A 17,641-nucleotide genomic window follows, 5' to 3' on the forward strand; every position below is an offset into this window, starting at 1 on the left:
TAAAAAAATTTAATGGTTTGAAGGGGTTTGATCTGAGTTACTCTTGACACAACTGAAGAAGAGTACAATGCAACCTCTCGACCCTACTATGTAAAGTACCTTGAGATAATGTACAGTATGTTGTGATTTGGCGCTATACTAATAAAATTGAATTGAATTGAATATGTCATGTCAATTTAGTAATCTTAGTAATGGCTGTAGCCAGCAGTCTTCAGATCCATAAAAGACGTGTGACTAGAATATAGACCGATAGAAAATATGTACATTAATCTACAACCACGCTGATTAAGAACTGATCTTTTTACAATTTCTTATGGGCATTGTTATACTACTTGTTTGTAGTACACATAGAAAACTCTATATGATACAAAGAAGGGTTAGGGGTGAGGGACTGTGTACCACAAACAGTAGTATTCAAAAACTTGTTTTCACTAATTGATAGTTTTTGCTTCACAAAAAGACTGAAAGTGTTAAAGGGCCAGTGACTGATTTTTAAGCAAAACACACTTGTAAAAATCAGCGAATATTTCCTCAAGGTTCGTTACCTGTCCGTTATTTGTGTGCGCTGATAAAAAATCTCGGTTGCTAGCTTAATTCAATTCAATTTTATTTATATAGCGCCAAATCACAATATACATCGTCTCAAGGCACTTTACATAGTGAGGTTGAGACCTTAAAATATTTACAGAGAAAACCCAACAGTTCCCACAATGAGCAGCACTTGGCAACTGTGGAGAGGAAAAAACTCCTTTTGAACAGGAAGAAATTCCAGAAAGTCCTCAGTCGCACTTTGTCAGTGGAGTAGGGGCCATAATAATAGTAATAATGATGATTCATGTGGATCATGCAGCTCTGAGGTCAGGGCTTACTGCCCCCTTAAGACACATGATCAAGTGTTAGGGCTATAATGTCCATTTTTATTAATGGTGGAGCAAGCTCCCCATCGACATCAGGACAGCAGAATCCCTTCAATGCTTCTGTCGCAGAATGAAAACTCACCTGTTCAGGACCTTGCTCCCTGAATTTATTTAAAAATAAATAAATCAATCTAAAATGACAAATTTGACAAATGTTTATGTACTCTTGATTCTTGCACTTTTGGGTAATATCTTCATGGTTGGATGTACTTATTGTAAGTCACTTTGGACAAAAGCTTCTGCTAAATGAATATAATGTTAGTAAAAAAATTGAGGTTGGAGACATTCTTACTGAATTGTAACTATTTACAAAAATGTCTGAAATTGTTATTCTTTCTTTCATTTCTTACCTGCCAGGTATACTGAAGCTTATTCGCCCTTCACAAACTTCAGCAAAATATATGGAATATGGATAAGGAAGGAGAGAAAACAAATAAGTAAAATCACTGCACAGGTCATTTGTGCTAGGATAGGCACAGAAAATAGTGGCAGCAAAGTCACTCAGAACCACTTGAAAAATATTTCTTAGATGTTTATTTCCTGTTTGGACACATTTACAATTTGCAATTTGTCTCATTTGATTTGAACCTCACAGCCATTTGCACACCTCCCTCCTGTGCATCATTAACTCAGTGCTTGTCACCAAAATACCACACAAATGGGAAAAGCCAATTTAATGGTTGACACGCTACCGGGTGCTGGTCATTTCTCCGACACTAAATATTTCTTGTATGTACTGTATATAAACAGCAGTGTTCTTAGTGAAACTGTTGCTTGTCTCTTCCAGGACTTTACACCAAAGCCAGACATGGAGCAGAGGCTGCGTTCAGCCTCCAGTGTGGATGAGTTGATGAGTCTCATCTACCCTTCGTACTGGGCCACTTTGAAGTGCAGGTCCAAGCTTTTTGCTGCTGCAGCCTCCTCGGCCTCCAAACTCACTCAGTGGCCGCAGCCTCATCGACTGAGACCTTTGGCTGATACAGAAGAGCCAAAATTTGCTGCTGCCTACCTCAACTTGGATGTCTTGAAAAGTAGGTTAACATTGTGTTAACATTGTTTCAGACTTATAGGAATGATCTTTGAGATGTGTTTTCACACAATGTCTCTTCAACAGTTATAGAGCCTAGGCTGAAGTGACTAGGCTGGAATTCTTTTTTATCTCGATAAGTTTTTTTCATAGTGATTGATATCAATATATATCATGATATAAATCAAATTACTATTTCTGTCAAGCTTAAACATTGGTTTAAATATTATATCTTTACATCTCACAAAGTCAATTTTGGTTTAAGTATTTATTTTATGTGAGTTGAACATGATAAATGTACTTTAGAACATTATACAACTGCTGCTGTATAATGTAGTTGTATAAATACACTGTTGCAACTGCTACAAATTCTTTCAACACAGTTTGCAGCGCATGCTACTACTCCGCTTCTTGTCGGACTTAAATATTCCTCACGCTTCTTTTAAACAATGTCCTCGTCTTTTGAGCCTCTTGTCCGTGTCTCGAATTAACATTTCCTGTCGTAATTTTCTCTTTTGTCTCGCTATCAATCCTGACAGACTGATGTGCACGCTGCAGAAGCCCAAACATAAACAGAGCTGCTGCCGGCTGCTTCTCCGCTCCGTGCTGTGTGCGTCAACCTAACTTGACGTGGCTGGAACTCTATTCCAGCCACATGATTAGTTCGGCACGGCGCTATTGTCATTATCATTGGCTGTTTGTGTTGTCTGTCAAAACATGGAATTAGCTCTATCGAAGTTATATCGACGTGTCTTAAATTTATATCGAGGAAAAGTTATTTTGGGAAACTTATGGTTATTGTTTTATCGCCCAGCCCTAGAAGTGACTGTAACTAATTTTCCCCAAATGGTGAGAATCATATGCATCATGACAATGTTGAATCAGATCATCACAGCTCCTGAGTTAAATAAAATAAACGTGGTTCAGTGGATATCGCTGTCACTTCCTGGTTTGAATCACAATTCGGCTGGGGCCTTTCTGCTGGGTTTTTTCAAGGCACTCCGGCTTCCTCCCACAGACATGCAGATTGGGGGTTAGGTTGTTTGAATTTTATGCTGAGTCTCTTTGAAGCTCTGAAGAAATTACGCTGCACAAAGATTGTTTATAGAGAGACAGAAGATCAAATCTGATTTCCCTCTTTACCAGAGTTCTTAGTTGGAATCATGGGTCTATGTGTGTCTTTTAGCCTTTGTGCATTGTTGTTCATGTGTGCAGAAAAAAAATAACCTGTTGCATGGCTGTGGTGGTGGTCTAACTGTGTGTGTGTGTGTGTGTCTGTGTGTGTGTGTGCGCGTGCGTGTGTGCAGGTATAGAATCAGAGTGGAGGAAGACTCAATGTATGCCCAGGGAAGTGTGTGTCGACGTGGGCAGGGAGTTTGGAGCTCCCACCAACATCTTCTATAAACCACCCTGTGTGTCCGTCTACAGATGTGGAGGATGCTGCCACTCTGAGGACAAACAATGCAGGAATATCTCCACTGGTTACCTCAGCAAAACTGTGAGCATGTTCTTCATTAATATTCATTGTTAAAATATCTGCATGATAAATCTTTGATATGTTTGGAAAATTCCATATGTAAAGGTCTCATGTATGGTTCAAAGATTCAGTACTGTTTTACATTTCTTTGCTTTTCAACCTGTCATTTAGAATGCAGGTGGTCCGGTGATTTCATTGAATAAATGAGAAAGCCACTGGTGCCCAAGAAAGCAGTGACTTCATTACTAACTGGAAAAATATGTTATCTTGTAGTTGTCAGTGCCTTTTTCCCCCATTTTTACAACTTACTTGTACTACTACTATTACTTCTTACTTCTTCTTTTGCCAAAATAGTTAATAAGACCACAGCTTAGTTATCCAACTTTGAACCACTTTTTACTCAGCTTATTAAAGTGACTATGGTTGTTTTGTGTTTTACCTCAACATCAAAATTATCATTGTATTTGTGACTACTTGGTACCGGGTGACACATTGGATACATTTGAAAGCAGCGAGATGTATGGCGTTTATGTAGTCTTAAAATGTGTGCATGTAAAAACCATGCTGTTTACATTTTACAGTCGCTCAACAGACGTCACATAGTTCATCTGCGTCCGTTGGTCACGCCTCTCGGAAATCGAAAATTAACCGCGGGGTCGCAGACTAATGCTCATTTGACTTTTAATCTGGCTAGCACATTGTAGGCGTAAGCTTGGAGCTGGAATATTTTGCTGTACCTATTTAGTGTTCAATTATTTTTTCAATTTGAGTTTTGTTCTACATATGTATATTTTTAGTTAAGTATAAGTAACTGAAAAACTGATTAGACTACGCTTGTTGTAACTGGTCCTAAAAGTATGGAGTTATTTTACAATATATTTGCGCACAAGCATTGAGTTTGAGCAGCAGCAGAAAAAAGTATCATGACTCTGTTCTCTAAGCACAACTATGGAGTTAGAATTGGGTCATTAATACAGAGCACAAAAAAATGACTCACGAGCGATATATGTGATATCACATGCGCATATATTAACCATCGAGTACAGATTTAAATCCCTTGAGGCTCAAGATGATCTGCTCTCGCTTAGGTGAAAGGCAGCTCTGCTGCTCGAGGGTAATTTCTCCGTTCGCGGTGCACATTTTACACTCACTAGAGGCATCTTCGCTGCTCGTGGAGCGCTTTCTACCCTCTCAGAGAAAGTTTTGACACTTATGGGGTGGAGCCTCTGGACTATGACTGACAGCTCTTAGGGAGCTCCCTTTTGGTGCAGGGTGTTTGATACTTGATCCCATTCTACTGCAGAGCTGCCCTGATCACTCCGTATGCCTTTCTATTTCTGTATTATATCAGATGCTCTGTGAGCCTACAGGATTTGGAGAAGCACTCAGTTGGGAAGAGTGAGGTGCTTTTTGAATAATTCAACTTCCCTTCTTTCTCTTCTGGTACTCTGTATATACAGGGATTATTTCTATGGAGCGACTCTCCAAATCAATCATCTTTTCATGCATGTTTGTGTTTTCTTTCACCACCACCAGTAGCGTTTCCTTCATCTCAGTGCAGGCTGATTCGAGAACAGAAATCAGTGTTTGCTCCTTTGCTATGCTCGCGTTGTGGTTCTGCAACTCCCGCACAACTTCTTCTTTTATCTCAGTGAAATCTTCTTTCATAGTGTTCCTCATAGCCTCTCTGAAGTTACTGAGTTCCGATCTCAAGTCCTTTCTGAAGTCTTTTAGTTCAGTCATGAGTTATGTCAGCAGGTTGTTTTGGTTAGCATTTGCTTCAAGGCTGGCTTTTCACGCTGCTGTTGGTTCTTTGTCACTCTCATTCAAGTCATTTTCCGAATTTTCCGGCATTTTCTTGTCGATCCTATGACTTCTTGTTGTTTTCCCTCCCTTCATATTTAAGTAAGATTAAACTTAATAAAGTTATACAATGTTAGGAGGTACTTTTAAATTATTTTTTTTTTAAATATAGCAATTTTTAAGCACATATGAAGGCAGACTCACATGGCTAATGAACACATCACATTCATACACTGTCGGCACAGCCACCAGGGGCAATTTCTTAGGGATAAGTGTCTTGCCCAAAGACACTTTGGCTTGCAGACTGGAGGAAGAGAGGATTGAAGCACCAACCTTCTGGTGAGCGGAAAACCCTTCATCTCCTGAACCACATATACTGCACATTACAGTAAATTGAAAATAGAAGCAAAGTGTTGCTTTGGCATTGCACAGTTCTGAACTTGTTGTTTGGTTTGATGATTTACAGTACCTTAGCCAGCAATATATGCTTTTTTAACAAGGTCATCATACTCAAATGTAAACACAAAGAGAAATTCTCAAGTAATGAGTAATGAGCAAACAATGCAACCCAGGGCGAAGGGGACATTCACAAACATTTGTTTCATGAGTCATGTTATCTATAAGTCACTCAATTGTCAATGAAGTTGTAACAAAAGCTAAGCTGACCATTTCGGAGTGAGCCTCTTTAAATCCTTATGCCGACACCGATTGGGTTATTGTGTGCATGGGCAGTGCTTATACGAGTAAACACAAAGTTAACCACGAACAAAAAACTACTAATGCTAATATTTTGGCATGCACTGTTCTGCATGACAGAGGCTTATACTGACACAGGAAATCTGATCTAATCAATATTGGCAATACTAAATCAAATGATTCTTATCAACACTTTCTATCTATCTATTATATCTATATCTATTTGTCTCAAACAAGGCTCTGATAAACCTAACTTGACCACTGATGACATGTATAGCTACACTTCATCCTTAAATCGCTGATTGTCGGATTGGTGTCAAGATAAAAGTGTGAGCTTCATAGATAACTAGCGAACTTTTGGGAGAAAACTTGGTCTCTTTTTACCAAAAGTAAATAATAGAGGTGTGATTCATACAAACCTTATAAAAAACAACACAAATACTATAAATGAACCACAAAATAGAACGATTAAATGTGGATTATTTAATATTAGGTCACTCCCACTAACTATTTTTTAGCGAATGATCTGATAACTGATCATCACTTTGATTTATTCTATTTGACTGAAACTTGATAACAGCCAGGATTATATGTTATTTTAAATGAATCAACACCTCACACTTATTTTTTTTTTCATTTTTTCTTTTATTGAGAATTGCATAGCATCAATTTTACACGGACAATTTTGGATTGTAATCTTTACAGAATGATCCGTTTCAGGTTTTTTTTATACATTATGAAAGTAAAACACAAACAGAACATGGGGTGTTTTCTCCACTTGAAGTGCACATAGAAATAGGCCTTTATTTCAGTAGAGAAGATAGTTGAAGTAAAATAAATAAAAAGAAAATTGATACGTTATATGAAACCCACATTTAAACAAAGGAAGTTCTCCAAAATTTCTAGGAATTTACTAGCTTGGAGTTTCATGGAGAAAGTAATTCTTTCCATTACAATGATTTCATCGACGATATGGAACCAGTCCTGTATAGAGGGGGGGTCAGGCTTAAGCCATTTCTTTGTGATGCTTTTCTGGCTGCTGTGCTCAATATTCCAAATAAGTATTTTAATTTAAGGCTCGTAGGTTCCGAATGCAGAAGCCCAAAAAGGAACTCATCCCATATGATTTTGCTCCGCTTTATTTGATTTCCTAGACGATTTACATTTTAGGTAGCTACTTTAATTGACTTTGTACAAGTCCCTGAAAGCTTATATAAATCATATCTTACACCCCTGATGCTACATCAAACAGTAGCACAGACATAATTGTTAACAAGTAACATAAGAACAGAAAAAAACAAACGAAAAAAAACATTGACTTCCACAGTTAAGGCCTCTTTTATGGCCTTCTGAGTCTGTTGGAATGCGAGTGTAGAGGGAATGTCTCTTCCTCCTAGCGATGAAAGAGAGCCCTCTTCAGCCTTAACGCTGATGCGTAGGTCCATAGTGTCCAGAAGGTGTCCTGACTCAAAGACTATCCTACATATTTAACGCAAGCCACCTAATACATTCACAATCATGTTGGGATTTATGTTAAGTAAAAAGAGCAGATTCTTAACATTTTTCTCAGCTTTAAGAATCCTATATGGTGAAGTGAAAACAAAGTGTGTTTCTGATATCTTAAAGGTACTAATGTGTCCTGTCGCCAGAATGCCCGGAGCCGTTCCCTGATGCCTTGTCCGGAGCTTGTGTTCCCCCGATTCTCTCACTTACCGCTGTGCCGCCAGGTCAGATGAGTAATCTGATCCAGAAGAGAAGTTGGATTTGTCAGAACTTCGTCGAAGTGTTCTTTACTCTGTGCAAAAGTTTTCTTCCCTTTTTAGGCATCTTGTTCGGCTGTTTGCTTAACACTGACTGTAAACCCTCGCCGAGGATATTCAAGTTCTTTTGGGCAACTTTTAATTTAAAAAAAGAAAAGAAAAAAAATTCCCACTTATAATAATACTCATATTCCTCGGATCACATGCTGAGGACGAGGGTTTCCAATCAGACTTATTAATTAACCCCCTACCCAAAAATAGCTTTAACTAATTTGAAATCCCAACTGTTAGCCTCATAACATTCAACATGTAAATAAACCCACTAATTGTTTTTTAACAACGATCTTAGAAATTGAAAATCGAATAATATTTCCTCAAAACCCTCTGTCAAGAAATTTCTTGGTCACATTTGAATTTTCAATTATTACCTACTGAATTCCGAGAAAAGTGCTGTTACAGCAGGTGTGTCTATCAGAAAATTCAGTCAGTAAATTCAAGGAAAAAGTAAATTGTTATTTTCTCCATTGCCATGTGTTAGTACAGTGCAGGATAGTTATCAAAAATGTACTCACACATAAAGTGACTATCTTGTTCATAGTCCAGCAGCCTCATTTAGTACCACAGTCGACACTATCACCCCTCTGAAATAGAAGATAGTCAAACAGAGGAGGATGGCTACATGGTAGGATGAACAAGCTTTAAAACAGACATCACATAGGTTAGAAAGGAAGTAGCGTTCCACTTACGTAGATGATTTTCACCTAGCCTGGAAAAATTGTCTAATTACATATAAGCAACCCCTCCGAAATGCCTCAGAACAGGGATTAAAGGAAAAAAAATCTTTTGACTGAAATTTTCAGGAGTCATTTTCCCGATCTACCATTTAAGTGTGACCCTGAGTAATCTAAGTGTCTGGATTACATCTCCCCGGTTGATGTCTACAGTAAAAACATGTTCAGAGCTTGTTTTTACTCGTCAACAAATTATTTCCTCTTTTTTAGCTGTTGTCACAGACTCCTGCAGGTTAAACTGGACCAAACAAACACAGTTAAAGGCTGTTTAACTGTCAAAGACTTGCTACAGACCAGGGGTCAACCAGTCCAGCATAAGGAACCAAAAGAAATCCCTTGGCTTTGAAAATAGATCCATGTAACTTCCAATCAGTCTCCTTTAGTAGATTTGTTTGTAGGGTTATTGTTTCCCATAGGACTTTATGAGACAATGGTGGGTGACTTCACCATGCTCCCCCGAAAGAAAATTTTGTACATTTCAAAATTAAATCCATCAATCGGTGACTTTGACAGCAATTTAGGAGGCTAGATCTATGAAGGACTTTATGCTCTTGTAAACAAGTGTGTGCTGTGGTAAAGAATTAATCATAATCACATATGTTGTATGGATATGAATGATGATCACCACCATGGGCGTAATTTCCACTGGGGACAGGCGGGACATGTCCCCCCCACTTTTCCAAATCCTGTTTGTGTCCCACCCACTTTCAAACTTGTTTCTTATTATTTTTTTAACCCCAAGCCACGGAGGAGCAGGACACAGAGAGCCTGCCTCTGTGGACTTGCACAAATAGTTCACTTAACAATAGAGACTTCTAATGTGCAGGTATAGCAGTTGCGACACTACGTTAAAATAAAAATGAAATGCCAACATCAGATTAATTTAATGTCATGGATGAAGAGAAAGAAAGGAAATATGACTTGGTTTATTCAGTAAATAAGCTCAGGATAGTCATATTTTCTGTCTACACATGAGTCCAGGCAGGGCCACTTCCTGGCAGAATGTCAGGGGGTGCCGCAAGGACGATTTTTTTTTTTTCATAAGTGAGCAGCAGCAAGCAAGTGTCTCTGCTGTGCACTTATGAAAAAAAAAAGTCTTATCGTCACCAGTGTGGTCCGAGGACGCGCACCACCGGGTGGGGAGCAAGACCCATGGGGAGTGACAATCCCTGGTGAGGCTGCACAGATTAGCGTGGGGGTGTACCGGACTGACCGAGGGACGAGAGAGGAGGCGTTGTGGGATCCGTGAGGGTGAAGGGCCCTGTGCGGGACTCAGTCCTCAGATCCCTGAAGCCCTGCTGCTGAGCAAACAGCTGTTCACCTGATTATTCAGAATTCGGTGAATCACGACTCAGACAGAACCCTGAACCGGAGAACAAGACGCCTTTGTCTGATTGACACTGTCTCTCGTTGATGAGTCAGCTGCTCCAGAGCGATGATCAGCTGTTTATTAAAAATGTATCATGGTCATAAAGAATTTCCAAATTCAACACTGCACTTTCTTGGCCCGTAAACAACAAGTGTGTGACAGACACAAACCTAATAATCTTGCAAGATTGGTAAAATGTCTCCAGCGGTGGAGAGAACATTTACATTACATTCAGCACATTCAGAGTAGCCTCTTTGCTGCCCTTATATTTAAAATGTATATGTCGGAAAATTAGCATCATTTCTTTCAGGATCACAAAACGATGATTGGGGTAATTAAAGGGAAATCATAATACAGACAGTATAGAAATAAAAATCATCTGATACATTAAAATATCCTCAGGAAATAATCTCTTCCAGGAACTAAAGCACACAATTGTTTACAAGACCATAAAGTTCTTCATATAGATGTAGCCTCCGAAATTGCTATCACACTTTACCAGATTGATGGATTTAACTATGAAATGTACAAAATGTTCTTTTTTAGAGCCAATCCCAGCTAACATTGGTCGAGAGGCAGGGTACACCATGGACAGGTCGCCAGCCTATCACAGGGCCACATACAGAGATGGACAACCATTCACTCTCACATTCACACCTACGGTCAATTTAGAGTCTCCAATTAACCTAACCCCATTCTGCATGTCTTTGGACTGTGGGAGGAAGCTGGAGAACACGGAGAGAACCCACGCATAACATGCAAACTCCACACAGAAAGGCCCTGGTTGGTTTGAACCGGGATTCGAAACCAGAACCCTTTTTGCTGTGAGGCGAAAGTGCTAACCATTACACCACCGTGCAGCCCCAGAGTATGTTATGTTCCAGATAAGAGATCGAAACCTGTCAACAGCTACACTACTGACCAATCAGATCACTGGAACAGCGTCATCATTCAACAGGATCCCGTCAGGGACGTGAAAAATAATAAAGTGCAGCAGATATTTATGAATGAGTGGAATCATGTTGCTGTTGCAGACTTTTCATCTGTCCACTGGTTTAAAAACAGAACTTCTAATTAACAGAGAGAGTTAATCACACTAAATATATACGTTGACGCATTGATATTAAAGCTTCATTTGAATCAATAAAGATTATTTGATTCCCGACAGATTCATTTAAGTTTATTTTTGTATCACTGCAGCTCGGAACAACGCGAGGAGACGCTGGCGATAAATAATAGAAAAAACTAAATATTATCTCGTTTATTAGAACAATCATCCACACACTGATCAATATTCCTCATGATCATGATTGAACAGTTCAGTCACACATTAACGTCTTATCTCCTCTGCCTCAGCAGCAGAAACAGTGTGACATCACTTCAACCTTTTACGTGAAAAGGCTTAACGTAACTTAATGTGCTAAAGCAGCGATCAATAATCAACAAATTTCTCTCAGATATGCTTCGTCGTAAACTTTATTTATGAATTTGACAATGTTGCTTGTAATTACCGACTCCACCTCTTTCATGTGAACACGCTCGTAACCGGACTGGAAAACCCAGGGTTGACTGAGACAGTTGATATCCAGCTTCGTAGTACAGGTTATCCAGGATGGTAAATGTTTGCTCAAGTCAATCCAGACAAAGAAAACATATCCTGGATATCTTCATCTCGCAACTTTGAGAAGCCTGTAGCGGTGGATGGGGCACACCCTCGGATTTTAAAAGGCCATGGAGCATTATCGCCAGGTTTCATTTCTACCATCAGAAAAAAACTGATTTGAGAACATTAACTTTGCAATGCCTGCTCATTGTTTATTTATTATATTATTTTCTGCGCAGACGGTAGATTAAGTGATTATTTTTTATTTCGTTAATTTTTTTTGATGATTCCATAATCACAATTAAGCTTTTCTCCGGGAGGGACTGCAGGCCATTTAGGCGTTTCCCCATTCATTATGGAGTCTTTTTTCTTTGGGGGTGGGGGGAGTGGTACGGGTTTGTGTGGATGTTCTGTGGGGAGAGGTATGCTGTTTGGTGTTTCAGCTCAGTATTTCTGGTTCTTTTTTTCTGTCACAGTTTTCCATTGTCTTTCATATCACACATGTATGAAATATTCAAGGATTTGATTACTGATTTTTTGATTTGTTTGAAATCATGTCCACAATTCTAAAGGATAAAATTACACCAATCACATATAATGTTTAAGGCCATGGAAATAACATCAAATGTTGGAAGGCTTTTTCTCATTTGAGTTCATTGAAAGCCGATATTGTATCTTTACAAGAGACTCACACTATTAAAGATGTTGATTACAAACTTAAACCTGGTTGGATCTCACAGGTGTACCATGCACCATTCACAACCCGAGCATGGGTTGTAGCATCCTGTTTCGTAAAACTTTCTTTCTTTCTTAAATCCGACATTATAGACCCAAATGGGTGATATTAACTCGTTTCCAATTAGCTTGTTGAATATTTATGGCCCAAACTCTGAAGACCCCACCTTTTTTCATACATTTTTTGAACTACTTCCAGAGGATGGATCCTCCAATATTTTCATTGGTGGAGACTTTAATTGCTATTTAGACTCATTCTTAGACAGAACATCCTCTAAATCTCCTCCAACAATTAACTTTGTTCAGACAGAATTATTGTAGATATTTGGAGAGTACAACACCCAGACAAAAAAGAATATTAATTCTACATGTTCACCAGTCATTTACTAGGATTGATTACTTATAGTGGATGCCGGTTCAATCGCCAACATAAACACAGATTATCACAAAATACTGATCTCTGATCAGAGTCCTGTTGCACTGCAGTTACTGATTAATTTTTCCAAACCTAAATAGAACTGGAGATTTAACCCTCTGAAACTATCATCACCAGATTTTAAAGAGTACATGTCCAATCACCTCTGAGATTTTTTTGAAATCAATGATAATGGAACATTTTAAGACTCCAGGAATCTCTTAAAGTTATCATTGGAGGATATATTATTTCTTATGAGACCTCTCCTTTTTTTTTTAAGGTGACATATTATGCTCATATTCAGGTTCATACTTTGAATTAGGGTTACCACTTGAAAAGGTTTACATGCCCCAATGTTCAGAAAAGTCTTCAGTGTTCTCATACTGTCCATTCCTCCAGCGCCTCTTTTCACCGCTTTTCACCCTCTGCCTCTCACGCTCGGCTTTACTCTAGCCCTCCCCGCACGGAAAATCCCAGTTGCATCTGATTGGCCAGTTGGCCCAGTCTGTTGTGATTGGTCAACCGCTTTCAGGGCATGTACGAAATGTCACGCCTCATCACCAGACACGGATGCTCCGAAACGGCCGGCATACGGAGAAGCTAAAAACACAGACGTTGCTAAGCAACAATGGCGAATTTTCAACCGTACCAGTTGAATCCCAAGTCTGACACCGACAGAGAGGAAGAACAAGCTGGCAGTCCTGAAGCTTTTCAACCGAGATTGGATCCGGACGTTTCAGAGTGGTAAGTCACATTGTTACTTTGTACTTCTTCTAAATGACTTGACTGATTGAAGTGCATGTTACTGTAGTCAGGAAAACTTGTGGAAACTGCAGCAGGCTTGGGGCGACAGGCAGAGAGAGAGGAGCACAAATCTTTTTATTGAATCAGACTGACGTTGCCTATGTTGGGAAATATAAAGTTATCCTGATAAAACATAAAGCTTGTTTTCTAGTTTGTTTTGTTAGTGACTAAATCAATTGTACAAAAGGTTGAGCAGATTTACAGCATAAAATTTGTATTTACCCGTTTACAGTGAAACACACATTACTTCTTAGATCAATATTTGTCTAATGGAGGGCTGTTGCCTCATAAATCATTATTTGCTTGTAAGAATTATGCATGATACACCACCCAGGCCTAGAGCCGAATTGCCTCAACTCATACGCCCAGCAGAACATCTACAACATCTACAGAATGGACTACGGACCTCTGAGGTGCAGAACAGAAGAAGAGTAAGTTTCTAATTAATTTATGTAATAAGATACAACTGCATAAAATTAAGTAAAAACAGTTTTCAATATATGAAAGGATCCACAGAACAAATGAAGAAATGAGAAAAATTATTTTCTTCAAAATATCTGGATTTTTTGCAAATGTAAGGAAACCAGAAATATCAGTAGAGAGACAATTTGCAACTGCAATAATGCCTCATTGTTTTTCTCGCAGTTGGTGCTGTGGGACGCCACAACAGGGTCATCATCCCGTTATGCGTCGTCCTCCGGATCCGGCAGGAGTTTCCTAATTCAGCTGACCTGTATGCTGGCTTCCGACCACCCCTTGACTGAAGCCTGACATGTGGCGATCAACCATTTCCTCCTTTGACAGCCTGTCGTATTGGGATGACAGATCCTTGGGGATGTGGATTTATTTCACCTCCTCCACAAATGGTGCTGGGCCCTCAAACACCATCCTCATCAAGTCAACCACATAATCTGTAAAACATTTCATTCAATCATTCATTTTCTTGTGTTTTCCTGAATCCACCTTTGTTGTTTACTTAAAATGTTCAGATTTATTTATTATCATGTTTGTAATAATAAAATAGTCTTTTACAACTTACTGAATGTGGGTTCTGCTTCAAAAGGCTTTGTGGTGGCTTCACCCTTCTTTGTCTTGGGGAAGAGGGGGTCTTCATTATTTGCGATAAAACGCGAATACACGGGTCACGTGATACGGGAGCAAGTGGAGCACTCGATGTTTTGAATGGGCCTTAAACAGTGAAGTCCACTTGCCCAACTTCTCAGGCTCTGAGGTTGAAAAGATTGCACTCCGTTAGACATGATTCTTTAAACCGTGGAACATGGGTGTTGCCGCTTGGTGTGATGTACTCAGAAATACAAGGGCAAATAAAACAATAAAAAATTTGCATCAGATGACAACAATCGCTATGTATTCTAAGCTGTATCTCCATCATAGGCTTTATTGTCATTGTACAATGACATTTTGTTTGGTAGCTCTTGCAGCAATATAAAAAAACTAGATAAAGATAAGAAAATGTGGATCGCAAATTTATGTATTTTTTAAATATCAAAAAATATAATTTACATATACAATACATACCACAGCATGTGCTGTGTAAACTACATAACACATGCATTTAACCAGACGAACAGAACACAGAGGTAACAAAAAAAAATACACAGTACCGTAATTTCCTGACTATAAGGCGCACTGGAGTTTAAGCCGCAGCAGCTAAATTTAATGATTTGTACATCAATAAGCCACACTGGACTATAAGCCGCAGGTGTTTTAATGGTTAATTACCATATGTAAGAGTTCGTGCACAGAGGGGATTGTCGGGAAAGAGATGGCTGCTTGAGGAAGCTCCCATTTATTAACATTTCAACAAACAAGTTGCATATTTGCATAACGTACTAAAACCACCAAAGTCCTCATTTTCAGTGTTGGAAACGAACAGGCTCAGGGTGGCTTCATCAGCCACTCTCCTCTCTCCTTCGTTGTCGCTCTCAAAACCAACGAACTCCTCTTCGTCACTGTCGGAATCGAACAGCCTCTGAAGGGCCTCAGCTGAGCCGGTGGCGGCGTCCTGCTCTTCATCACGCAGCAGTCCAGCCTTTCGGAACCCGTTGGTGATCGTGGATGTTTTGACACTCCTCCACGCTATCAGGATCCACTCGCAAACTTCAGCAAAGTTTGCGAGTGGATCCAAAGTTGCTTTTCGCTGCTTTAACCGTGGACCGCGGACCGCAGACCGGTCATAGAGCCCGTAGAGTTAAAGTTGGTGGACTGTAACCTGTTAGATTTAGGAGGTCCCCTAGTGGCCGTTAGCTGTAAAAATCCATAGATTAGCCGCACCGTTATATAAGGCGCAGGGTCGAAAAATCGGGGAAAAAGGCGCGGCTTATAGTCCGAAAATTACGGTATATTATTTTTACTTGAAGCATTAATTCATATAATAATGTAAACACACAGCCATGCTAGCGATAGGACTGTTTATAACAAAGACCGGGCGGAACCTGTGTCCCTCGCTCAACTCCTTATTCTAATGTGCCGTCATCTACAAGTGTATCCAAGGCAGTTAACCCAAAATCAAATGTTTGGAAAGCAAACAATGGTCAAAACAGCCGCATGCTCACGTTACACAGAGCAGCAGCAGCACGGAGCAAAGCTAGTAGCAAAGTTAGCAGAGGCCCAACGCTGCGGTGGACTGCAGCGACAACATTACAGCTTATATCATAAGTCCACCTCCACACCTGAGGTAAATTAGCCGCGTGCTAACTGGATTCGATTGTAACATTACAGGCTATAAAATCACAAATCCACCTCCACACGCGAGAGAGGCCGAGATGAGAGTGGAAAACGGTCTGCCGCTTGTGGGTCTGCGGCATCACTTTGTGATCTCGGCGCTACTGCCCACACGAGCACCGTTAAATATGATGATTTCGCGACACAACTGTACATTTCTACAATGTTGCAACGTGATAACGTCACAAAGTCTGATCCTCAGTATTGCTCCTGGAGCCCATAATAGAAACTAACTCCGGTAGCTGTGGTGCTAACTCCAGTAGCTACCCAGAAAACACAGTTAAAGAGTGCTCATAAAAGATACATGCTTAGATCTTACGTCATTTAACCAACACTCATAGTGTCAGCGTTATTGTAGCCGATCTGGTGACGGCACGTAACTTCAATGACACACGTAATGTTTACATCAGAGGACAGGGCTAGCTCATGCTAACGCGGCTAAACAAACAAGGCCGACACAGGAGGCCCACACGGTCTTAACTCTTACATTTCAAACACATCGTATTAAAGGACGTGTACTACATTCCTGGTGGCCTAAGCCAGCGTCAAGCCCACTAAAGCTGGTAATATTAACAACATATGTATAGTTTACCTGGGCGTTACCTAGTGCTACCGCGGCTCAACAAACAAGGCACAAACACTACGCAGACACACAGACACAAACACATAGCGCACACAGTATTAACAACCTACATTTCTCTCCTCTGTAGCTTCGCCACGGACAGTTGGAATTGCTCCATCTTGCACAAAAAGTTTTTCTACCAGTCTGGTGTTGTACTGTCCCAGGTTTGAAGAACAGTCCGACAAAGTGGTTCACACAAACTCGCAGGTTTTTACAGACTGTGGCTGAAACATTTCCATAAAAAAATGATCAATCCACCTGCTCTTGTGTCCTCTGAGGCTGGGAGTCCATGTACAGATTTATGTTGGTCTGTACAGCCAACAACAGGCAAATGTTATTTACTCTTTTCGGTATAATGCTAGCGGTCCGTCGTCGCTTGCCGAGAGAAAACAATGGTGTGTCTGCGCTCTGGTGTTTCAGGGTTCATGGGTGGAGATTCTCAGGTTGGGGGCGTGGTTACCCCAGGAGCAGCTTCATGTTTCGTAATAGGACGCGAGGGTTGTGAGTGGCTCAATCCGATCCCGTCTGTAGGGTTTAGCCAATCCACTAAATAATGACTGTGTTGTTTTTCCACGTTTTGTGGACCAGCAGGCCCAAATATATGTGCACAAAGGCTGAAAAGGTGATTTTAGCATAATATGTCACCTTTAAAAGACTGACCAACAAAAAATACTTGTATAGAACAAATATATAAAACTTATAAAACTACAGAGAAGAATATAACTCTGTTTTTGGTGCGGAAATAAGTAGTCTAATAAGATTGACAAGATAAAAACCTTTTTCAATTAATTTCAATACAATTTTACTTGTATCATACATTGTCTCAAGGCACATTACATAGTGAAGTCAATGTTACAATATTACAGGGAAAACCCCC

The 17,641-nt window shown here is 39.8% G+C and overlaps 1 protein-coding gene and 2 long non-coding RNA genes across 3 annotated transcripts in view; 2 read left to right on the forward strand and 1 right to left on the reverse strand.

The window, feature by feature from the left end:
- Nucleotides 1-17,641, forward strand: part of vegfc (vascular endothelial growth factor c) — a 134,506-nt gene that overhangs the window by 45,353 nt on the left and 71,512 nt on the right. Inside the window, exons 2-3 of the mRNA XM_035637586.2 lie at nt 1,705-1,948; nt 3,252-3,442. Coding sequence (XP_035493479.1) covers nt 1,705-1,948; nt 3,252-3,442 — 435 coding nt within the window. The remainder of the gene's footprint in view (nt 1-1,704; nt 1,949-3,251; nt 3,443-17,641) is intronic.
- LOC118312738 lies at nt 10,598-14,163 on the forward strand. The gene is made up of 3 exons (XR_004794305.2): nt 10,598-13,337; nt 13,732-13,828; nt 14,043-14,163. It is a non-coding gene; the product is annotated as an uncharacterized LOC118312738 (long non-coding RNA).
- LOC118312737 lies at nt 14,168-17,165 on the reverse strand. Its single transcript, XR_004794304.2, has 3 exons — nt 16,836-17,165; nt 14,437-14,623; nt 14,168-14,308 (listed from the first exon to the last, which is right to left on the reverse strand). It is a non-coding gene; the product is annotated as an uncharacterized LOC118312737 (long non-coding RNA).

This window comes from Scophthalmus maximus, chromosome 8 (genome assembly GCF_022379125.1).
Source record: "Scophthalmus maximus strain ysfricsl-2021 chromosome 8, ASM2237912v1, whole genome shotgun sequence".
NCBI classification, from domain to species: Eukaryota; Metazoa; Chordata; class Actinopteri; order Pleuronectiformes; family Scophthalmidae; genus Scophthalmus; species Scophthalmus maximus.